The sequence below is a fragment of the Labeo rohita genome, chromosome 5 (genome assembly GCF_022985175.1).
Source record: "Labeo rohita strain BAU-BD-2019 chromosome 5, IGBB_LRoh.1.0, whole genome shotgun sequence".
Taxonomy (NCBI): Eukaryota; Metazoa; Chordata; class Actinopteri; order Cypriniformes; family Cyprinidae; genus Labeo; species Labeo rohita.
The window spans coordinates 10,120,636-10,146,281 of record NC_066873.1 but is presented as its reverse complement, the minus strand read 5'-3'; the positions used below and the strand labels follow the sequence as shown (position 1 = coordinate 10,146,281).

At 35.4% G+C, this 25,646-nt stretch overlaps 1 protein-coding gene across 3 annotated transcripts in view; it reads left to right on the top strand.

The window, feature by feature from the left end:
- mcama (melanoma cell adhesion molecule a) overlaps positions 1-25,646 on the top strand; it is a 70,704-nt gene that overhangs the window by 32,651 nt on the left and 12,407 nt on the right. For all 3 annotated transcript variants that reach the window (XM_051108811.1, XM_051108812.1, XM_051108810.1), the window contains exons 2-7: positions 17,020-17,144; positions 18,674-18,899; positions 19,009-19,079; positions 19,176-19,263; positions 20,781-20,960; positions 21,531-21,658. In XM_051108811.1, coding sequence (XP_050964768.1) covers positions 17,020-17,144; positions 18,674-18,899; positions 19,009-19,079; positions 19,176-19,263; positions 20,781-20,960; positions 21,531-21,658 — 818 coding nt within the window. The remainder of the gene's footprint in view (positions 1-17,019; positions 17,145-18,673; positions 18,900-19,008; positions 19,080-19,175; positions 19,264-20,780; positions 20,961-21,530; positions 21,659-25,646) is intronic.

Genomic DNA, 25,646 nt, shown 5'->3' with positions numbered 1-25,646 from the left:
TATGGCAAAATGTTAATTTTTTGGGTGAAGTCTTCCGAAAATCTCAAAATGAACACCCATTTTAATGTTGCGATTCTTTTTTTTTAAATTAAAATTCGAGAATAGTAATATTTGCTATTCATTGGTTATGAGACATGTTTTATTTTCATAACATGAAAGTAGTTGAATTTTGTGGATGCCTAAGTTATACATAATATGGTCATATATTAAAGCCTTTGTCAGACGGGTTATTGGCTGGTTGGCTAGTGCTCCTTTTAGCAGATCAGCTGATCAAACTTTACATCATCTAAATAATATTTATAAAGTGTTCATGGTTTGTCTCCCCACTTTTCAGATGGTTCCTGCACTTCTGCACTGTACAAATATCACGCAATAAGTTATGTGCTGAAGTTTAACAATTGCGGTTAGGGTTTTTGAACAGTCCCTAAGTATGAGTAATAAGAACAGTTCACCAAGAATACAAACCACTAACACTGTTGAAGGCATTCTTGCAATTGTTCTCAAGGCCTGAACAAATTAAAGCCAGCTCAGACCTATTAATATCAAATACACTATAAAACAAATAATTGGACGTTTAATGGTGAAAGGCTACAGCAAAAATTGGTAATTGTTAATTGGTTAACACATTCCCTTACCCCAGGGATGCTCAACCCTGTTCCTGGAGATCTACCTCTCTGCAGAGTTCAGCTTCAACCCTGATCAAACACAACTGAACCAACTAATTAGTATCTGAAGGAGCACTTGATAATTATAGACAGGTGTGTTTGATCAGGGTTGGAACTAAACTCTGCAGGAAGGTAGATCTCCAGGAACAGGGTTGGGCACCCCTGCCTTACCCTATTGGAAAAAAACAGCATATGTTGGTTGGCTATGTTTTGAAGCATGGCAGCTAGTTTGAGCTGGTTTAAGATGGTTTATAAGCTAGTTTAGGCTGGTCCTAAGCAACTAGCTTCTTCTCAGGACCAGCTCATAACCAGCTTAAAACCAGCTCATGACCAACTAAGGACCAGCTTTAACCAGCTCAAACCAGCTGCCATGCTTTAAAACATACCTAACCAGCATTTTTAGGGGTGTGGGGAAAAATCTATTCACATACGAAACGCGATTCAGTCTTCTAGTGATTCGCATCGATTTTCAAAAATTGATTTTCTAGTTAATGTAATAATAATAATAGCATGATGTTGTCAGAACAAAACAGCAACAGCAGTGGAGGAGAAATAACAAATACATCCTGCCCCATTTTCAGCGAAGGCATGTTTTTGGAAAAATATTATATTAATTATTGATCTTTTGTTATTATGGGAAGAAGGGATGTGCCCAAATAGTGAATCCGTATTTGGAGAGGCAAGGAAATCAAACAACGCGTTTTACGGAGCCACTAAAAGTGGTTAGCTGCTTGCTAGTGGTAGCCTGCTACATTAGAGTAGGCCTACATAATATATATTTCATTTAGCACATAAAGAGAGTAAAGAGAGATGACTGATGGGATGATGGCGAATGATTTGTAGATCCTGAACACCACTGAACTCCACATATTTTAATCTCGTAAAATATGTGGAAAGTAGGCCTATTGTGCTCCGTGTGATTGTGAATCTTGAAAGTGAAATTAAAAAAAAATTGCTCCGAAAATTGATAACAGCTCTCTGATGCCCGCAATTTAAAAATAGTTATTAGGAAACACTGATTTCTTAAGTCAGAACTACCCATACTATAGACTGGTGTGTTTTTGTATTAAAATACTGGTGCATTTGATGTCCAGCGTGCACAAAAAAAAAAAAAAAAAGATCAAATCATGAATCGATTTTTAATCACACCATGACCCCAAGAATCAATATGAATCGAATTGTGAGGTGCAGAAAGATTCCCATAGTTCCCAAAGCCATAGTTTACCCTAAAATTAGCATTTGCTGTTACGTTACTCACCCTCAGGCGAAGATGTAGGTAACTTATTTTTTTTCAGCAGAACAGAAAAAATTATTTTTAGCTGAAGCAATAATTATTGGTGATTCCATAACATGCAGATTGGTTATTTAAACCAGTTCAGTGAAAGAAAAGAATAGGACTACCCTTTTACCTAAGGCTTACAGGATTACAGGTAATAATGTTGTAAATAATGTTCAGTTTCTTGCACGGACAGATCATTTAGCTTCTTAAGACCTCAATATATCGTCAGGAGCCACGGGTATTAATTTGGTGTTGCCTGATACACTTTTTACCTTTCAAAACGACAGTAGCTATTGACTAGCATTTTATGAGTCATTAAGGATTATAGTTTCAGGTTAAAATCTACTATTTTAATAAAAGAAAAAAGGTACAACTTGAAGTAAATATACAGCAAATTTTCGTCTATCCCTTTAAGGTGGTTGTCAGTATATTATAAAAGTAAAAACTGATTTTAGTAGTTTTGTGTATTAAAATTATTGAAGTTAATGAATTTTAGCTGGACATTTTTACCGTAAATTTAAAGAGATATTGTACATCCAAAAATAAAAATTCTGTCATTAATTACGCATCCTCGTGTCAGTCCAAACCTGTAAGACCTTTGTTCATCTTCAGAACACAACTTTAAATTTTTGATGAAATTCGAGAGCTTTCTGACCCTGCATAGACAGCAATGCAACTACCACGTTCAATGCCCAGTAGTAAGGAAATCGTTAAAATAGCCCATGTACCTTGCATGTGGTAGTTGCTGTCTATGCACTTCAGCTGGTGAAAATTTAAATTTTAACGCTGTACAGTTAAGTTCTGGCAACCACAGCTGCTGTTTTTTTAACAGGAAATAGATTTTTTTTGTAAAACTGATATTTTTTTTACAATATGGACTGAGTGACAAACACTGAAGGAGACTGAATGAGAGGGTTACAGGAGGGACGAGTGGAGCAGGCAGCCGTGAGCTCATTAGAGATGGAGTGAACCTGTGATCACTCTGTAATTCTCTTTGAGGGCATTAGACTGGCTCTGCAGGGGGTGGCAACAGCCCGGCACAACGCTCGCTCGCTTCGGTACGGTATGGGGTGCACTTAAACCCCCACCCCGGCCGGAGCTCTCTGATGGGTGTGATGAAAGGCATGATGGAATACGGATCTGGCTTTGTTGTGGGCTTGTTAATATTTGTCAGAATATAGAGGAGGACTGGGGGTTATGCACACGCTGATCGTCTTGATACCTCGAGCGATGGAGAGCCTAATGATTGACTGGGCTGTGGCATACAAGGACCTTAGTGGGCCCCCAATTCTAGATTTCAGACTTTTTTATCTTCCAGTCACTTTCAACTTCATAATGCTATTCCACATGAAAGCTGCAACCCATAAAAGTCGCACTAGGGTTGTTATGAAATATACAGTAGAGCAGAAGCATTGATTTTTTTCACGCTGTGAGCGTGGTATTCTGTTATTCTTGGACCGAGAGTCTCTGCCAGCGAAGGGTTCCTCACACCCTCTTCCTCTCTCCCTGCTTGCCAATCCATCACCCTTTTAAGCACAGTCTTCCAGACAAGAGAGCCTTTTGTTAAAGTCCGTCTCGTCATGAGAGTTGACGTGATACAGGGCTGCTATTTATAGGCCTGTAATAACAGAGAGTCAGAGCGGCTGATATAGGTTTTGTCTTAAGTCTCATTTTACCTGACCTTCTCTGTTTAATGTCAGCAAAGCTTTTTTCTCTATGCTGTGATTTTTAAGAGATGATAACATGAAAAACACCTTCACTTTCCTCTGAAATGCCATGTTTGTTTTTTGAGAGTCCTAACAGAGCTGAAAGTATCAAATATAAAACGCATAAGTGGGTTTTGGATGTTTCCTCCAGTTCTTGATGAATCTTTTAACATTTTACTGTATTACTGTATACTGTTTAACTGTATTACATTGCAGCAATGAGAAATGGATGTACTTTATTATTAAAAGAGAAGTTCACTACCAGAATGAAAATTTCCAGATAATTTACTCACCCCCATATCTTCCAAAATGTTCATGTCTTTCTTTCTTCAGTCGAAAAGAAATTAAGATCTTTGAAGTAAACAGGATTTTTCTTTAATGGTGGTCAATGGGTTAAAGGTCCAAATTTCAATGCAGCTTCAAAGGGCTCTACTCGATCCCAGCCGAGGAATAAGGCTCTGCCATTTTCTAAGAATGCATGAAGACATGGATGCGCATTGCAGAGCTATAGTGCAAGACAAGCATTTGTGGTTAAAAAATATATCAGTTTTTATTTTCTTTAAGAAATTGACAGATCGTTTCGCAAGATAAGACCCTTATTCCTCGGCTGGGATCATGTAGAGCATTTTGAAGCTGCATTAAAACTGCAATTTGGATCTTCAACCCATTGATCCCCACTAAAGTCCACTGTATGCACTATACTATTTCTAGAATTTTTTCCTCAAAAAACGTAATTTTTTGTCATTAAGAAACAACTTTTTTTCCCCAGAAAATATAAAAACCAAGTTTTGCACCACATTGCTTTTAAAAGATGAAACCTTGAGACTAAATTGCTCGTATTCATGTCGTGGGACAGAAAAGTGGAAATGAATTTTAACATGGAATTCTCACTTGTGGTTCTGCCCCATTGGGCAAATAGCTTCACCCTCATCAGGGGTCTTGTAATAGAGCAGTTATTATTTAATGTGCCTGGGGGGGTATTCCTGATTGCCCCCCTTTGTTATGTTAATCAGGTTTTGATTGGCCTCTTGGGATCAGATGTGGTGTTCAACTCGATCAGCTTGTAACGGCCCAGAGCGCCATCCTTGTACGCTGACATTGTACTGAATAATAGCATGTAGAGATCAATGTAAAAACATTCAGAAAAACATTCAGCCATGCAAACTTGATTTTATTGTGCACTAAATGTTTGCTACGTAATGGTTTTGGCTTGAATGCACGATTTTCACTGAATGTAGATGGCCATTAATCTACTATGTGTCTCGCTGGACACTCAGTGGAGAGAATATTGATTAAGCGGCATATTTACAGTGTGTTGTCTGTAAATAAAACATTAATTTAGCTCTTGAAGGGGGCTCAGCTTGCATACAGGCTGCTGAAATATTCATGAGGAGGCGTGCTGCACCAGAGGGAGTAATTTTTCGCTCTTTTTAAAACAGCACTCTCAGCAATATTTTGTGCAAAACTTGTCATGACAAACAAGCAAATTAGCGATGCATTAAGTCTGGCTTGTTACCACAGCAGTTCAAAATGCTAATGATAATGAGACAAACTGCCCTGTTGCTAGCAGAAACACTGTACAGTAAATGTTGCACAGACATTTGTATTATTAAAGGGCTAGTTCACCCAAAAAATACAAATTCTGTGATCATTTGCACTATAGTTAGAGAAAATATTTAGAGTGGATGTCAATGGTCACCAAAACAGTTTGGTTACCAGCATTTTTTAAGCTGTTTTAAAGGTGTTGTGTGACTGTGCACATTCAAGTTCTTTGATTTTGTGCATTTGTGCTTGTGCATGTTGTAAGCTGTGATGCACTGTTCAGCTGGGTTTAGAGGATCTGATCTGATGGTGGGCCGCTCAGACGGATTTGTGTTTGACCGAGGAGGGAGGTGGCAGACTCTGAATGGCTGTCTCACTCAAGAAGCTCCATCATGAAGGATTTGTGCCAGTTCCCGCTTCACAAAGAGAGACCAGATCAGGAGGCCACATAGCTCAGTGTGTGGATACGTGCATGCATGTGTGTGCATTGCATTGTGGGAAATTTGTTAGACCTGACTGATGTTAGTTCTGAATATTTGTGTATTGGCATAAGATACATATACAGGTTTTTAATAGATGAGATTGCGTTTGGGTGTATGTAAAGGAACTTTGGATCATTGTCCAAAACCTGGGAAACCTAATATGGCATTTAGAGACGTCAAAATCCAGTGTTCGTGTAATATCCTAGCTTCTAATATGACTTGGTTGATATTGGTTGTATTTCTACTTAGAAATAAAGGATTAGTTATGTTCATGTCTTTCTTTTTTTCAGTTAATAAGAAATTAAGGTTTCTGAGGAAAACATTTCAGTTTCAAAGGTCTACAGGATCCCAGCCGAGGAACTAGGGTCTTATCTAGCGAAACGATTGGTAATTTTCTAAAAAAATAAAAATAATAAAAAAAATTAATTATATACTTTTTTAAACCACAAATGCTCGTCTTGCTAGTCACGTTGACAAGGTCATACGTGACGTATGCGGAAGTACCGACCCAGTGTTTACAAAGCAAAAGTACAAAGTGAAACACTCTTTACAAAAAAAGATAAAACAACAATGTTGGATGATTTTAAAGCTGGAGGAGAAAATTAGATGGAATTTTTCGCCCTACCCTACCTTTTTGAATCAAAATACACAGGCTAACCACGCGTGACCTTTCCTACATGATTACATAATGCGTGAAGTTACGGACGCGTTTGCATGTCGTAATTTATTTACCTGTATGTTGTTTCAAACCTGTATGACTTACTTAAATGGAAAACAAATGAAGATTGGACCCCATTAACTTGATTAAACCCCATTAACTAACACAATTTTGTGTTTCATAAAAGAAAGAAAGTCATACAGGTTCATTTTTGGGTTAACTTTCTACAGGAAAGAGGTTGTTTTAGTTGTAGGTCACAGGTCACATGAGAATACCAACATGCCGGATGGTATGACTGAATTGAATTCATACTTTGGGCATATGCAACTATTATATAAGGTTCAAACACTCACTGATGCTTCAGAAGGAAAAACGATGCTTTAAGAGCCAGGGGTGAAAACTGTACATTTTTCTTATTTTGCTTAAATATTATTTATTTTTTTCATTAGTACCACCCTTCAGGAGCTACAGAAGATACTTACGTGTTTTCCAGAAGACAAAATCAGTTAAATTTACCTCATGAACAACTATCACTAAACACACACAAAAAAAAAACAGCTGTGGATCATTCAGGTCACAACGCAGTATTAAGAATCAAGTGTATGTAAATTTTTGAACCGGGTCATTTTTATAAATTCAGCTATTATTTTCTCTTGTGGACTATATGTAAACGTCTTTATGTGAAATATCTCATTCAGGTCAGTACTAAATAAAAAATAACATGCGTTTTGTATGATCCCTCTTAATTTGGTAAAATAATTAACATTTTGCCGATTCTGCAAGGTGTATGTAAACTTTTGACCTCAACTGTACTTATAAAACACTTTATTACCTGTTAAAAGGTTTTCAACAAATGTTGTAAATACAGCAAATAATGCGTATTTTGAACACATTTCCCCCTGTTAAGTCATTTACTAGGTGAGCAGTGAGGCAGCAACACAGCCATTGTGTGTGACCTCTTTGATCCCAGGTGCATGTGGGGTGTGATTGGTGATTCCCTCGCTGTCCCAGAGCAGGTCACGCTTGCCTTTCTCCAGTACTCTTCACCTTTCTTTCACAGGGCTTATGGATTCCCGACTCAACAAACTTTAAAGAAACAGGTGAAAGAGCCTTGATTCAGAAGGTCTTGAGCTATAGATTAGCAAACTTTTCTTGGATTTCTAGATCAAACGGCAGCTATTGACACTGAGATAGTTCAAGATTAGCAAATCCTTCAATGGGCAGGTTATCTTTGAGAAAACAGTCAACTCAACAGATCGAACACAGAGGTTCATTTGGTGCCCAGTCATACTAATGTGCTCTGTATGGGAGGTCTGTTGTGACACATTAGTGCCAGAGGGGGAGGGTGGGCACCATGTTGAAAACCAGCCTGTTCACAGCATAAAGTAACAGAACACAACCCAGGGATGTAGCTGAAGAGATAGTCCAGCCAAAATTTTTTAAATTGACACTCATGTCGTTCCAAACCTGTATGACTTTATTTTTAATGTGCAACACAAGAGTTTAGACGCTCTTTTATTGTACAATGAAAATAGATGGCGATTCACACTCTTGCACTACAAAGAACACCATAAAAGGGGTCCATATGAACTGTGTGCTATAGTTCGAGTTTCTGAAGCCATATGCCATAGCTCTCAAATTGTCACATGATGGCCACAAGAAGTCAAACCTGGCATTTAATGTCTTAAAGCATCATGTTTTTTGCACTGATTCTTCGTAAAATAGGTTTCATTGTGTTTAAAATAGTTAATATATACAGTGTTTCTTTATTCCGTGCTGCTTTGCCATACTGGATTCTGATTGGACAGTCTTACTCCAACACAGCCCTATTTGTAAAGTTAGGTTAAGGATGACAGAACTTTCATTTTGGGGTCAAATGCTGCTTGAAATGTTTGGCAACACAAAGCCCTTTCTATTTAAAAAGACAGATAAGGCCCATTTGCTTATCACAGATCATTGAGAACTGACTGTTTTAAGACTCAAGTCTCTAAGACTCAAGAGTGAGAGGAAGGGAGTTTATGTTTGCTTGCCGGGGTTTGCATTTGTCTTTAAGTCACACTGCAAGAATAAAAAACAGCTGGAGATGTAATTCATCTCAGCTGGGGCTGAAACAGAAGCTGATCTTTGTTGCAAAGTAGAAAGACTGATGTTGTGACTACTGTCCACGTTTGCGTGTATAATAGGGACGCAGTGTATATGTGGCAGCAGTGTATCCCATTGTTAGGCTAATATCTTGGTTTTTGGAGAAACTGGCTTTCAGCTTGTGGCCCACAATTCCTCCACCCCTGCGTTCTGATACACAGACAGACACACACATAGCTAGTCATCATCCTGTGAAAACAATGTGGTTTCAGGCGTCCTTACTCTTGTTATTTGAAACTCTGTCAGCACGTCCAAATATTCACCGGTGGTTTCCAGACGTGGGTTTGCAGGGTACGTAGGCCAACTGCCCCGAATGTTAATAACACAGAGCAGCGGTTTGCCATACATGGGATTTAGGTATCTGTCTCTTCTCTGTTTCAGTGTTTCACTGTGTCGGTCACATGACCCACATTGTTGGATCCGGATATGTGTATTTAGTCAAAAACACATCCACAACTTAAATATACCCCGTCTATAATGAATGTATAAAAACAAAAACTCTAAGGGGACATAAAGATGCAGAATAAGGTGTTAATATGTGATTTATAAGTACTAATAAACAGCCAATATGCGAGTAATATACACTACCAGTCAAAAGTTTTTGAAAAGTAAGATTTTGAAGTCTCTTCTGCTCACCAAGCCTGCATTTATTTGATCCAAAGTACAGCAAAAACAGTAAAATTGTGATTTTATTTTACTATTTAAAAGAACTGCTTTGTATTTGCATATATTTAAAAATTTATTCCTGTGATCAACGTTAAACTTTCAGCATCATTACTCCAGTCTTCAGTGTCACATGATCCTTCAGAAATCATTTTTATATGCTGATTTGCTGTTTAAGAAACTTTTTTATTATTATTATCAATATTTAAAACAGTTGAGTACATCTTTTCAGGATTCTTTGATGAATAGAAAGATCCAAAGATCAGCATTTATCTGAAATGAAAAGCTTTTGTAACATTATACACTATACCATTCAAAAGCTTGGTGTCAGTATAATTTTATTTTGTTTATAATTTTATTTAGCAAGGATGCTTTAAATTGATCAAAAGTGATGATAAAAACATTTATAATGTTACAAAAGTTTCTTTTTTAGATAAATGTTGCTCTTCTAAACTTACTATTCATGAAAGAAATCTGAAAAAATTCTACTCAGCTGTTTTCAACATAATAATAATAATAATAATAATAATGATAAAAATAATACATGTTTTTTGGAGCAGCAAATCAGAATATTACAATGACTTCTAAAGGATCATCTGACTGGAGTAATAATGCTAAATTCAGCTTTAATATCACAGAAATAAATGACATTTTTAAATATATTAAAATAGAAAACATTTATTTTAAATAGTAAAAATATTTCAATTTTTTTTTTTTTTAATCTCAGATAATTTCATACTTCTCAACTTGATTTGGCTTATTAACCCCTGCCACCCCAGACACAGAATATTTTGACACTACATGATTTAATTTTGTTGATCTGTCTTTGTTTTATTTATTTAGTTTTAGTATAAAATTACATTTTCACATATTACTTTTATCATTACCTCGCTTTGTCTCGTTTTTGAAGTTGTTTTGGTTTGCATTTTTGTTTTATTTCATTTTTTGTTTAGTTTTGCTGTTTTGTTTCAATGTTTCATTGTTTCACTGTTTTATTGTTTTTTGTTTGTTTTGTTTTATTTCGTTTTACTTTATTTCGTTTCATTTCATTTCACTTAATTTTGTTTTGTTTCATTGCTTTTTTTTGTTTTGTTTTGGTTCGTTTTACTTCATTTTGTTTCATTTCATTTCACTCCATTTTGTTTTGTTTCATTTCACTTTGTTTTGTTTTGTTTTGTTTCGTTTTTACTTCATTTTGTTTGTTTGTTTTAATTTCATTGTTTTGTTTTGTTTTGTTGTTTTTGTTTTCCCACCCTTTTTGTATCATAAAAAATGTATAACAAGGCAAGGTTAGTTCAGGTCATAGAATATATAAATTGTTATTTTTTACTATGAAAGGTAGTAAACATTTTTTGAAAATGTAATAAAAACATATAAAACCAACATACAAAGTTTGCGTTTCTAAGAACTTGACAGACATTTTTTAAACTGCATTTTTAAAAGCTCTTTATTGTGGACACTCTCGTTGACCCCTCTTTTTCTCTCAGATAAGAAAACATCACGTAGGTCTTTGCCTTAGATTTCCTCTGACAAGATATTCTCCACCTTTGCTAATCCGATTATCCGGTCATGTTTAAGGAACAAGCATTGTTAACTTGTTTGTTCCAGGCTATTTAAAAAAATATTTGTTGGAGGAGATAAGAAAAACACAGCTTTGGGGCACACAATGAACTTCGGTTCACCTTTCTGTTTACCTGAAGTCTTAAACAGGGACATATGTGAGATACTTCAGAATGTTTTAAGCTTAGATAAGGCAGGGAGACAATCAGGGAGAAGGAGATTTGCTCCCCAGGTGTGGGAACAATGGCTTGTATCTGAAGGCCATGGGTGGATGGACGCAGTCGGGGGGGCCTCAGTGAAGCTGTGCTAAAGGACAGAGAGGTCTAAGCAAATAGGGCCAGCGTCTTGGTCACAATGAGTGGGGCGGCTGGTCTAGGCTGGGATGGGGTGGTCGAGGGAGGGGGAGAAAGAGAAAGGCAGCAGCCCTGAAAATGGGGTGCGAATACAGAATGAAACCAGCGGGATGTGACTGTGAGTTTAATAAGGCTTTGTGTGTGTGTGTTGGTTCACTTAGCTGTACTATAGGGACCAAGTTGTCCACAGTTGTTGCAAAATCTGACAAAATCTCTCATTGGGGACATCCTCGAATGTTAAAGTAATTTTTTTTTACTCGGAATATGTGAAGAGCTCATTTTTAGAGGCAGGATGTGGGTTGGGGTTAGTCTGAGGTAATTACGATCAGCTTTATATAGGCTAAAAACTATGGTTATGGTATGTACACATTTAGATATCTAAACCTGTGTAGCTCTTCAGTTTTTACTAGAAATATCCACATATGAGCTGAGGATTCAGTGAAATTATATTTTCATAGTTCTGATTTTCACTTTAAGTGGCATTTATGGCTATAGTCCACATCTAGTGCAAATAGCCTCTAAATATGTGACCCTGGACCACAAGAACAGTCATAAGGGTCATTTTTTTTTAAAATTGAGATTTATACATCATCTGAAAGTTAAATAAATAAGCTTTTCATTGATGCATGGTTTGTTGGCCGAGATACAACTATTTGAAAATCTGGAATCTGAGGGTGCAAAAAAATCTTATTTGGCAATCAATTGTTGAAGCTATTAAGGTATGCTTTATGCAAAAATGCATAAAAATCTTTTTTTAAAAGTTGTATAATGAATGTGTTTTATTTTGGTCTACTGGCAAACTTTTTTGTTCTCAATTTTTTTCAGATGCAAGCATCATGACTTCAGTTTTAAAGAGTACAACAATAAAAGTATTAAGAGAACAAGTGAATAAAATAAAATATAGCCATGATTAAATTAAAATGAGGGAATGAATTAATAAAATGTAGCCACGCATTAGTTGTGAGAATGTATTCCTAATTTGAGAATATTTCAATATGGTTAAAAATTGGATTTAGCTGAAAATAATTTTTTGGGAGTGCATTTGAAAACTATTTGATTTGGAATCTGAGGGTGCAAAAAAATCTAAATATTAAGAAAATCGCCTTTAAAGTTGTCCAAATGAAGTTCTTAGCAATGCATATTACTAATCAAAAGTTAAGTTTTAATATATTTACGGTAGGAAATTTACAAAATATCTTCATGGAACATGATTTGTACTTAATATTTGTACTTATATCTGTACATACTGTACATACGTACATACTTATATATGTATGTATATTATATCTGTACATAATGATTTTTGGCATAAAAGAAAAATCAATCATTTTGACCAATACAATGTACACTGCCCTCCAAGTTTGGAAACGTCCTAGAAAAGTGGGGTTTTGGACAATACTGGCATGAATCCTTTTTAATTTGTGGTAATTTTGCACTGATAAGGGACAACAAAAACTACGAAAACATATTTTATTACATAAACAGTTTATACATAGAGAAAAAAATTTTGATTCATCAAAATATCCACCATTAGCAGCTATTACAGCTCTGCATAATCTGGGCCTAAATTCATTGTATTCTAAACTTAATTGTCAATCAATTGTTGAAGCTATTAAGGTGTGCTGACCCAAAAATCTTTTAAAAACCTGGGCCAAGTTTAAACCAGTAACCAGGCATCACAGCTGGCAAAGGGGCATGTCTGACTTTGACATGTATATATTGCCATTATTATGTAATCAAAATGAAAATTATTATTGCTGGTCTTCAATGATAATGTCAACTTACTTTAATGTATTTGCACCAAAAAATGGATTTATGCTGATATCATCCAAAACCACACTTTGCCAGGGGTGTTTCCAAACTTTTGGAGGGCAGTGTATTGTTGGCTATTGCTACAAATATACCCATGCTACTTATGACTGGTTTTGTGGTCCAAGGTCACATGTATCAGTACTTTTGTCTTGTTTTATAATAAAAATCATTGTCTAATCATATTTAAAACTAAATTAATATACTCAATAAGTAAACTGCATAAAATATTTTTTAAAAAGTGCAAATGCAAGCTCCATGACTTCATATGAAAGTTTTAAAGAGTACAAAAATTAAAATATTGAGAGAACAAATGAATAAAATATAGCCATGATTAAATTAAAACGAGGGAGTGAATTAATAAAATGTAGCCAGTTGTGAGAATGCATTCCTAATTCTTGAATATTTCATTATGTTTAAAAATTGTATCTATTTGAAGAGAATTTTTGGGGAGTGCATTTTCCATACACAATGCAACTTGCTGCTTAACTAACACAGTACAATGCATTATTTTAGAAGTATCTTAATTAATCCATTTAATATTGCAATTAATGTCAGATTATTATTGTAGTATAATAATTAGTAGTTAGTCATGGTAACATGCAATTTGTAATTGCCATACAATTTACTCCTATATATTCATTAAGTCAGCATCTTTCTCCACAGTGCATTTTCCCTAAAGAAAATGCCATCTGAGGACTACTATAATAGTATGTTTTATTTGATGTTTGATTCATTAAAGGGATAGTTTACCCAAAAATGACAATTCTGTTATTAATTACTCACTCTCATGTCATTCTAAACCTTTAAGACCTTCATTCATCTTCAGAACTCAAATTAAGATATTTTTGATGAAATCTGAGAGCTTTCTGACCCTGCATAGACAGCAATGCAACTGACACATTCAAGGCCCAGAAAGGTAGTAAGGACATTATTATAGTAGCCCATGTGACATCAGTGGATCAACCTTAATGTTATGAAGCTACAAGAATACTTTGTGTACGCAAAGAAAACAAAAGTAACCATCTTTCTCCATAATTTTTCATTTGTTTATGTCATTCGCAATGGTAGTTCTTTCCCTCATTAAAGCCATTCCCTCATAAAGTAAACGTTTTGCCCAATTTTGTGCTTCAAACAAATTTGTACTGTTTTGATTGACCTTGTAGCTGGTTGGCTTGGTTCATCATGGCTTATAGTGCTCTAACGAAGACTTAAGACTTAAAATCCGTTTGGGAAAAATGAATGGAAAAAATGCTTTTGGAACCAGAACCAGCGCTGTTGAAAAGGAGGCTACGCTCTATTCAGGATCACACATTAAATTATTAGTGCATCTCGATTTAAGCAGTGTTTAGTGATGTTTATTAAACAAAGATAGTGATTAAGCACAGGATTTTACATCTCATTGATCACTCAATCACAAACACACCATGGGCTTCGAGGTCAACTCATCTCGGGTGTTGTTGACGCGGTCAGACCCCCTCCATCCCAGCAGTGGCTGTGCCACTGACCTCATAGCGCAGAGGGGAGGGAGACGAGTGATGAGGTTGTTGTGCAGCCGCTTCACCCCTGAACCCTCGCCAACGTCTCTCTCCTCCACCAGTCACTCGCCAAGGACGTGGAAATCCCATAATAACCCGTCTCCACGGCACCCCACCAGTCCAGCTCCCCACTTCCCAGATGTTTCCAATTAAAAAGGAGGCCTTTCAGTCCGAGCCTATTTTCTGCATGCTGAGAGAAAGAGCGAGAGAGAGACAGAGAGCAGGTTGCAGAGAGATAGAAGGGCCGAGGGGAGGGAAAAAATGACTTTCTTTTAATACAAAAAGGCCGTTGAGGGCAGAGAGTGACATTTGAAAAGTCACAGTGGCTGGATGCTTGTTTTGATCGCAGATATCTGAGGAACGGAAGATGTGAAGATGAATGGTATCACTCATGTCTGAGTCAGACAAAGGTTTGCCGATTAAAATCATGCCTGTGGTCACAAAATCTGGGTCTTGTTTTTAAAATGCTGTTCTTTCTCTGCTTCATTGAAGGTGTGCTGCCAAATATAATCATGACACACAAAAGACACATGGTCTGTATTTTTTCAGTTGGTGTGGTGGTAGCCGCCGGCAGATCTGTGTTTGCCACTCAAAACCTCAGTCTTGCCACAAAAAAGACGCCAGAAAGTAAAGAGAGGGAGGATTTTAAATGAATAGTTCACCCAAAAATCAAAATGGTCTTCATTTACTCAGCCTCAAATTTTGGTTCCACACACAAAGGTTCTGAAGACTTGGAATATAGTACATGAGCCATATATTTTGGTCTTATTATGATGTACCACTTTCATTGTATGGAAAAGTGCAGCTTGGGCATTTTGCTAAATATATATTTTTTGTATTACATTATATATATATATATATATATATATATATTCATATATATATAAGGCCGAATTTGTTTAATTAAAAACACAATAAAAACAGTAATATTGTGAATTATTATTAGAATTTAATAGAATTATTTTCTATTTTAATATACATTAAAATGCCACTTATTCTTATGATGGAAAACCATTTATTACTTATTCGAAATATGTTTATAATATCTTTATTTCACTTCAGCTCAATGTAATGCACCCTTGCTGAACAAATTATAAATTATTTAAATAAATCAAAATAAAATAAAATCTTACTGACCCCACACTTTTGAATGGTTCTGTACATTAATAATAAATAATTTCTTTTTTGTTGTTGTTGTTGTTGGGTGAACTATCCATTCAATAACTTTTATTATTAACTTATTTGTCAGTAAGTCTCTCCGCTCCCATTTCTCCTTACTGTAATGCAGAATCTCATTCTCTGTAATACAATAAGATTTTTTTTTTTTTTTTTTCCGAAAATCAAAAAATGTTATTTTAAAGTACTGGACACATTATAGTAATAAAAATATGGAGGAATATGGGAACTGTTTTTAATAAGTCCCAACGCAAACATTTTTCTTAGATCTGTTCCATTCTGAATTATGCTATTATTTCTTTCTAGCCTGGACATATTTTTGTGAGATTCAGCTAAACGGCTTAAATGCATATGGATAGTTTTTATATTCCTGCAAAGACAATCTACTTTATGCATTATGAAGTAAGTTAATGGTCCATGTTTTATCCTTTGTTTTCCATGAAAATGCATTTGAGAGCCATAACACGTAATATGGGGAATAACTAGTATGAAGTTAACGTTTTTGTCTATTTTCCTATGATTCGGTCAGTGCTGATGTGGTATGGTGGCCTAGAGCAATCTTCAGTGTAATATTGCCAGCCGTGTAAAGCTCTGCCAGTGCGGTTTAGCGTTCAACTTCTGTGAGATCAGTGCATCTACAAATGTGGGTCATCGGCAAGGCTGCAGAGAACCTGCCTGCAGAATCACCAACAAAAAAGTTCTGCAGAATCTAGGCATTCCTCAGTCAAGTTATGCACCTCTTATACCTCTTGTGTATTTGTTTACTAAAAATGTTGGCTAATTTGGTTATCAGTAAATCTGACGGATGTGCGTTGGAATTACATTGATTTTCCACAAAAAGTGCTGGAAATTAAAAAGACCTGCATAGATACCGTGTAACCTGTAATGATAATAATCACAACAGGATAGCAACAAAAACTATGACTCACTGACTGTCTGATGTTCTCGGTTGGCCCGCATGCAGTCTACAGTTACCGAATTCTGCAGAAGTGTCAACTGACTATGAAAAATGTCAAAACCTTGATAACATCATTAACATAACAACATGAAAAACTGTCACCAGCAAAACAAATACATCCCGTCACTGACAAACTTATACACCCCTTTCATGCCTTATTTCATTTTCAGTTTTTTAAAAATGTCGTCTTTGCCCTCTTTTTACTATATTAAATCAATCCTAAATTATTTCACCCCACAGCAAGGCCTTGTCATCATTTACAGACTTTAATTGACCCTGAACAATTTTAACAAAGAGAGTGTTTTACTGCTCCTGACCTAACACTGTTAGGAGTGTAATTGAGTTTTCTCTAAGGCTGTGGCTTAAATGTTAGTACACAATCTAAAATGCATTAAAAGCTTGTTAATGTGTTTATTCACGTGTTGATAAAGCAGCCTTTGTTCTCACAAGGCCTCAAGCACCCAATCTCAATGTGTTTTCTTTGGCAGCTGCGGCGCGAGTGAATTTGAGGATGGAGGACACTCTAGAGGTTTACATGGACAGTTCTGCAGAGATCCACTGCCTGTACAACTTCACCGAGAAGCCCACGATGGTCATGGTTCAGTGGTTTGTGGTGAGTCCCGAAAGCTCTCAGACTTTTTGATTTAAAGGGATATTTCACCCAAAAATGAAAATTCTGTCGACTCTCCCTGATTGTGTTCAAAACCTATGACTTTTTTAAAAATACAAATATTTTTAAAGAAACCTAAAAGATTTATGTCCATGCATTAAAAAGACCCTGTAAGCAAAACTTTGACTATTCAAAAAGTTTGCAAAGACACTTTAAAATTCATCTATATGAATCAAGCAGTTTAATCCAAGTCTTCTAAAGAGACAATCATATGGAAGCTTGTTTCCACTAAAAATAAAAAAAACATAATTGCAACTTTTTAGCTCACAATTCTGACTTTTTATCTTGCAATTGCGAGTTTACATGTGGCACTTCTGACCTTTTCCTCAGAGTTACAAGCTCACAGTTGTAAAAAGAATTGTCATTCTTTTTTTTCTCAGAATTGGACTTTATAACTCACAATTACAAATTTATATCTCATTATTCTGAGAAATGATTTGTGGGATTTGTGAGCTATCAACACATTTGCGAGAAAAAGTCAAAATTGTGAGATACAAACTTATAATTGCAAAAAAAGTCAGAATTCCAATATAAATTCACAATTGCAAAAAAGAAGTCAAAATTGTGCGCTATAAACACAACTGCGACAGAAAAGTTAAAATTGTGAGATATAAACTTGCAATTGCGAAAAAAAAGTCAGAATTGCAAGATATGAACTCACAATTGCAAGAAAAAGTCAAAATTGTGCGCTATAAACACAACTGCGACAGAAAAGTTAAAATTGTGAGATATAAACTTGCAATTGCGAAAAAAAGTCAGAATTGCAAGATATAAACTCAAAATTGTGAGGACAAATGTCAGAATTGTGAGATGTAAACTCACAATTGCGAGGAAAATTGAAAAATTGTGAGATATAAATGTACAATTGCGAGAAAAAAGTCAAAATTGTGAGCTATAAACACAATTGCAACAAAAAAAATCAAAATTGTGAGATATAAACTAAAAATTCCAGGAAAAGTCAGAATTGTGAGTTGTAAAATCACAATTGTGAGAAAAATGTCAAAATTGTGAGCTATAAACAATTGCGACAAAAAAAGTCGAAATTGTGAGATATAAACTCAATTGCGAAAAAAATGTGAAAATTGTGATATAAAGCCAAAATTGCAAGAAAAATGACAGTATTGCGATATAAAAACTCACAATTGTAAGAAAAAGTCAAAACTGTGAAATAAACACAATTGCAAAAAAAAATTGTGAGCTATAAACTCAATTGTGAGAAAAAGTCAGAATTGTGAGATGTAAATGTTTATGTCTCGCAGTTATAACGTTTTTTTTTTTCACAATTGCAGGTTTACATGGATGAATAAATGATGACAGAATTTCCATTTTTGGGTCAACTAACACTTTCCATATATGTTCAGACCTTCGAATTTCATTAAAATGATTAAAAGTCCCTTAGACTTGCATTTGAATGAGGCACTCGAGTCATATCTACAGACCATTTACCAAGTTTTACTTCCCGTAATTCTCAGCGGGAGCGTGAAGGTCATCGGGTGAGGATCTCCTTCAGCGACCTGACCATGCAGAAGGTGGATGAGAACACGAGCTACAGCAATCGTATCAGTGTGCGAGCAAGCAGCGATGGAGAAACTCTGACCATTCAGGACGTTAAGCTGTCTGATGAAAGAGAGTTTTTCTGTCAGGTCAGTGGACTGGCAAAAGGCAATGGAGAGGGCAGGACTCTCTTGAAAGTTTTTGGTAAGTCTCTCACTCTAATCATGTCAGTTGAACATTCTTACTAAATGTCTCAATACTGTTGCTTCATTTCCTTCACATATAGGAATAAATATTATCTTGCTGTTTTCAGATCCCCCAGAGCCTCCCGTCATTGAAGGTGTCCTCTCTGGAGTTTCTGTGTCTGGTGACTCTCCAGCCAGGGTATGTCATGAACTCAGATTCACTCTGTGTGCATATATAATGTTTGTAAGGTTTATATATAATGAGTTTAAGCTGACACATCTCTTATTTGGATAGATTGCATCTTGTGAGACCAGAGAAGGCTTTCCCAAGCCAAACATCACATGGTACCGTGATCACATCCCCATCCACCCTGCTATTGGCTGTGAGTAAAATTAATACTGGATGTTCCACACAGACCTCATCACTGACAGATTTATTACCTATGTGCTGTGTATTATTATCATCATGCATTTTTTTGCATTTTTTAATTGGTAATATTAATAATACCAATTCATATTAATTAATTTCTACAACCATCCTAAAGTTTGGGGTCAGCAGGTTTTTATTATGAAATATTTTTACAATTCACTCAAACCATTTTAATATGTTTTAAAATGTAATTTATTCCTGTAATGGAAAAGTTGAATTTTCAGCATCATTGCTCCAGTCTTTAGTGTCACATGATCCTTCAGAAATCATTTGAATGTGCTGATTTGCTGCTTTAGAAACGTTTCTTATTTTTAACAATGTCTTATTATTGTATTTATTTAATTTTATTATTTATTTAATTTTATATTATTATATATTATTTATTGATTGATTGATTGATTGATTGATTGATTGATTGATTTGATTGATTGATTAATTGATTGAAATCATGATACTGCTTTCAGGATATAATCTGAAAAACATAACTGAAAAAAACATAATTTTTAATTTCCAAACTTTTAAACAGTATATAAACATTCATGACCCCTACTGGAAAATCTAGAAAAACCAAGCCAAAGTAACATCAAATCAACCTTAAAATTTCCTTATTTACTTTCTAAACACACATTTAATTTGCACATTTTTTACATATTCATATAGCTACTCCTTGTGTTATTGTACAAAACTCATTAGTGTAAATTATATGAAGATAATATGAATTTATATGTGTAATTCTACCTTAAAAATTTACTTCTGAGACTAGTAATGTACATAAATTAAAATTATAAGCTGAATACTTTTTATGTTGTGGCCATTAACTGACAAATGGCAGATAAATAAATAACAAATTTGGTGCAATTTTTATATTTTTGTTCAAATTAAAAATATAAACCTTAAAGCTAAAATGAATAGTTTTAAATACCACAAATAATTTAAGGCATCACAATATTATAATATACAATATGAAAAATAGGCATTCAATTGGAGATTTGCTAAAGATTACAATTAACTTTCATTTCAAGTTAGTGTTAAAAGACAATTAAGGTAATCTACATATAAAAGATAAAGTAAATAAACATGCACAATTAATTATCTAATATCATCTTTTATTGATTAAAAAAAAATCTCTGTTGTTCAAAATCCAATTAATGCCCTATAAAGAAAATTCATATCTTTACTTTAGAGCAGTAGCTGGTTATTAGGTCATTGGCTGGTCCAGGCTTTGATGTTTGGTCAGCTGGACTGCCAGCTGGTAAAACTTGTATTGGCCTGGTAGACCATCTTAGTCAAGCAGTTTTGAGTTGGTAAACCACACTAAACAAGCTACAGTGTTCCAAAAACCAGCTAAACTCCTAAAGATGGTTTGACCTAGTTTTTCCAGCAGGGTTTTATGAAGAATTAAGTTCTGTTTCTTCTTATAGTTTGCCAGTAATGTGAATGTACGTCTGGTTGTGCGTATGTTTGTGTCAGTGGCGAACGTGGTGACGCTAGTGACAAGGGAATCCAGCGGTCTATATACAGTACAGAGTGAATTGCATTATAAGGTCACCAAGGAAGACAAAGACGCCCACTTTTCCTGTGAAGTCAGCTATTTTGTCCCAGGAGCTGTCAGGACATCCGAGTCCAAAGGCATCAATATTACAGTTCACTGTAAGTCCATTTATGATTAAAAGTTCTTGATGAAGTGGAATGTGATATCTTCTAACTCTTAAAGCTGTAACAAGCTAAATAACACTGCATGGATGCTTGGGTTTTTATATCTGTCGCATTGTGATTCTATCATTTCACATTGTGTTTACACTTTCATTGAGGAAAAACTAAATTATTTAAAGCTGATAACACTCTTTGTGTATCACATACAAACTATTAGATTTTTGACTCGTCACATTGATTTAAATAGAATTATTTTGTATCACAGTGATATAAAAATAGAACGAGAAAGAAAATATGTTCCATTCTTTGTTATCAACAAAAAGAAGTTCATTAAACATCATATTCGGTTAGGGTTTCCCAAATTACATAATCCAGATTACATGTAGTGATTTACTAGCCAGCACTAGTCAGAGGTTTGAGTTGTGTTTATAATGATACAGCTACAAAGGAAGCTTTGTCAGTGCTGACTAAATAACTATGAAAATTATGTTGCCTATGGCGAGATACATTTGAATGAAATAAGATTCATGGCCCCTTGGTCTTTGTGTATGTGCGTATGTCATGTAGACCCCACGACCAGTGTGAAGATATGGAAAGAATCGCCCGAGGGCTTGGTCAAAGAGGGGGACACAGTGGAGATCCGTTGTCAGGGCGATGGGAACCCCCCAGCACCCATCATTTTCAACCGAGAACAAGTGAGAATAGCCTCTTTTTCTCTTTTATCTGAACGCGTTTTTTCTGAATGGGAGGCTGTAAAGCATTGAGAAGAAGCGGACATAGCAGACGTCTGGCCTAGACAATGTGCTTGATGGGCGGAGGGTGAACAGTACCAATACTGATTTGCAGCTCTAAGTATGTGTTTAAAATGCAATTGCTTTAATGACAATATGACAAAAACGTTTTTGAATACATTCAGCCAATCTCTGGGTCTAGCGGTAGCATTTTTAGCATAGCTTAGCATAGATCATTGAATCTGATTAGACCATTAGCATCTCGCTCAAAAATAACCAAAGAGTTAGGCACAATGATATTACGCATATTACTTTCGTCAACATAACCAAAGTGACCACCTGCTTGCACAGGAAGACTATTTTTTAGGCGCTGCATAATATCATTGCGCCTGCTGCATCCATGGTACGGCAGCAAAGTTCCTTGATTATTACGCCGGAATGAGAGTATAGTTCCTAGCCATATCGGCCTAGAAAATCGTAACTTTTCATTTTGCGTCAGTCTTAGTACATGATGAACAAGAAAGAAATTAATACAGGTTTGGGACAACATGTAAGTAAAATAATGACATTTTATTTTTGGGTGAACTATTTCTTTAATGACAATCGACACCATGTTTTGTTCTGTCGCTTTAAGAGCTGAACGCATCCGTTTCTCTCTCAGCAGTTTACTTTCATTTTAAGACACAACCTACTGTGTTTAGATGTAAACCTTATGCGTTTTTGACAGTACACTGTAAAAAATAAAAAACAATTTGTTGAGTCAGCTAAAAATAATTTGTTACCCTGCTGCCTTAAAATTTTAAGTTCAGTCAACTCAAATAAGTTTAGTCAATTTGAAATGTTAAGTTGTACTAAGTAACAACTTAGATATTTGTGTTTGCTAAACTTAACAGATGGGTAAGTAACCCAGCTGCCTTAAAATTTTAAGTTGATTCAACTCAAATATCTAAGTTGTCACTTAGTATAATTTAACATTTCAAGTTGAATAAACATTTTTTGAGTTGACTGAACTTAAAATTTTAAGGCAGCCAGGTGAGGTGGATGCGCCAGAACTGCAACTGATAGAATGTGCGTTGTAGCACAGTACTACGATATTTCTTCAAAAAAAGATAATGGAAACATCTCAACCATCCACGATCAAAATTCATCGTACTAACAACGAAAAACAACTAAATTACTTCACACTTCTAAGCGGCTGTGTAATGAACACGCAAAGCTGTATCGCACGTGTGCTACAGTGGTAAATTTATTCATCGCACATACCTGATTTTTCGTAGCATGTGCAACGATATATGTCGCACTGTACAGCCCTCAAGCTATGCTAAAAGTGCTACCACCAGACGTGGAGATTGGCTGAATGGATTCGAAAATGGTAAAACTCAAGTGTTTAACTCTAGGGGAGTTGGAAAATGAGCCTTTTTTAAAAAAAAAAGTGGAGTGTTCCTTTAAATTAGAGGAATAGTACCAATTATCTCAAAACAACTGCCGTTTTGTAGGGAACCCTGAGTATTAAGACTTTTATGGCTTAATATACTATAAATGATGTCTCTTACTGAAATATATAGTAGAAACCCCATGAAAGATTTACGTTACCAAAAAATCGTTATTTGCATAATGATGTGAGATACTGGCACTATCTGTTGCTATTTTTACTGCAACACAACTCTAAAAACAAAATTCTGATATGATGACCACAGATACTGAAAGAGATTATACGTGGTGACGGATATAAGAATAGGCTTAAACCAAATCCCATACCATCGATTTTGAAACTCGAAATGCGAAAACTTCTTCAGTGGCTGTGGTGTCATGACAAGCGTTGTCATGTTTACATCGTGTATAAGCTCTTTCAGCAGCTGTGGTCTACTAAAAGCCTCAAAGGCATCAGGGATGAAGTGGAAAGAACAAAGATGCTGGTCTTTAGGAAGTTTTATTTGTCCACAGGCATCTTCCCATTCTTTTCTCCTGGTCTTATTACTAGGAAAGCAATGAAGACTTATATCGCTTCTCTTGTTGCCTTTTGACTGACAACCAAAATCCGCACAATGATCATATCTGTATTTTATTTTCCAAGTAGCTTATTCCTAATTGTGTTGCGGTAAACAAAAAAAAGCAACAGATAGCTCACAGAGTGCAACTGTTTTAAGTAATCAAAATAATGGTGCCCCCCATAGTCCAAAATATGTATAAAACGATGTGAATTTTTAAAATAACGCAAATCTTTCATAGGTTTTCTACTACATATTTTAGTAAGAAAGAGACATAATTTACGTTATATTAAGCCATACAAGTCTTAATACCCAGGATTCCCTTTAAATGACGTAAAATATTCTATGCCAATCTATGCCAAAAAGGCGGTCTATAATTGTGTCTAACTGCTTTTAGTTAATTTTTTTTCTAAAATAACTAAATTATAGCTAATGAACCTTATTAAAGCAGACTGTTTTCATAGCTAAAATCATTTGGACTGAACCATTACATACTAAGTCACATACAATGCCCTCCACTAATATTGGCACCTTTGGTAAATATGAGCAAAGACTGCTATGAAAATAAATCTGCTTTGTTTATCTTTATGATCTTACATTCAAAAAATTCACAAAATGCTAACCTTTCATTGAAGTAAAACAATTAAAAGTGGGGGGAAACTTACATTATGAAATAAATGTTTTTCTCATATGCATGTTGGGCACAATTATTGGCACCCTTAGAAATTATAATGAGTAAAATATTTCTGAAGTATATTCCCATTCATATTTGCATTTATTTAGCACACTAGAATGAATAGGAGTATGATATTGTCCAGCAATAACTTCCTGTTTCACAGGATTATAAATATGAGGAGCATAAAGGCCAAATTTTCTTAATCATCCAAGGAATAAAACCAAATAATATAGTTCTGATGTGCAGAACAAGATTGTTGAGCTTCACAAAATAGAAAGTGGCTGTAAGAAAAGAGCTAAAGCATTGAAAATCCCAATTTCTATCATTAGGACAATAATTAAGAATTCCAATCAACTAAAGATGTTACAAATCTGCCTGGAAAAGGATGTGTGTCTATATCGTTCTAATGCATGATGAGGAGGAGAGTTTAAGTGTCCAAAGACTCTCCAGGGACCACAGCAGGAGAGTTGCAGAGATTAGTTGAGTCTTGGGGCCAAAAGACTAAAAAAAAAAAAATTCAAACAGCCCCTACGTCACCACATGTTGTTCAGGAGGGTTTTAAGAAAAATCCTCCTTGCTCATCCAAAAACAAAAGCATATTCAGTTGTCAGACACATCTTGAATTTCAAATGGGAATGGCTTCTGTGGTCAGATGAAACTAAAAAAAAGAGCTTTCTGGCAGCAAACACTCAAGATAGGTTTGGTACAAAAAGTACCCCATGCCCACGGTTAAATATACTGCTGGATCTTTAATGTTGTGGGCTTATTTTCCTGCCAGAGGTCCTGGACATCTTGTTCAGATACATGGCATCATGGATTCTAGCAAATACCAGCAGATAAAAAATGTAAACCTGACTGCATCTGTTAGTAGTTCTATAATGAGCTGTGGTTGGATCCTCCATCAGGACAGTGATCCAAATCGAACATCAAAATCAACACAAAAAATGTGTCACTGAGCATAAAATGAAGCTTCTGCCATGGCCATCCCAGTTGCCTGACCTGAACCCTATAGAAAATGCGTGAGGTGAACTGAAGAGAAGAAGCACCAGCATGGAGCTGTGAAACTGAAGGATCTGAAGAGTTTCTGTTTGAAGGAATGGTCTCTGATCTCTTGTCAGGTGTTCTCCAAACTCTTCAGGCATTAAAGGAGAAAACACAGAGCTGTCATCCTGAATAAAGGACGTTGCAATAATTGGGTGCCAATAATTGTGGTCAACATGAAAAACAGAAAAACAGTTATTTCATAAAGAGATTTTCCCCCTGCTTTCCATGGTTTTACTTAAATGAT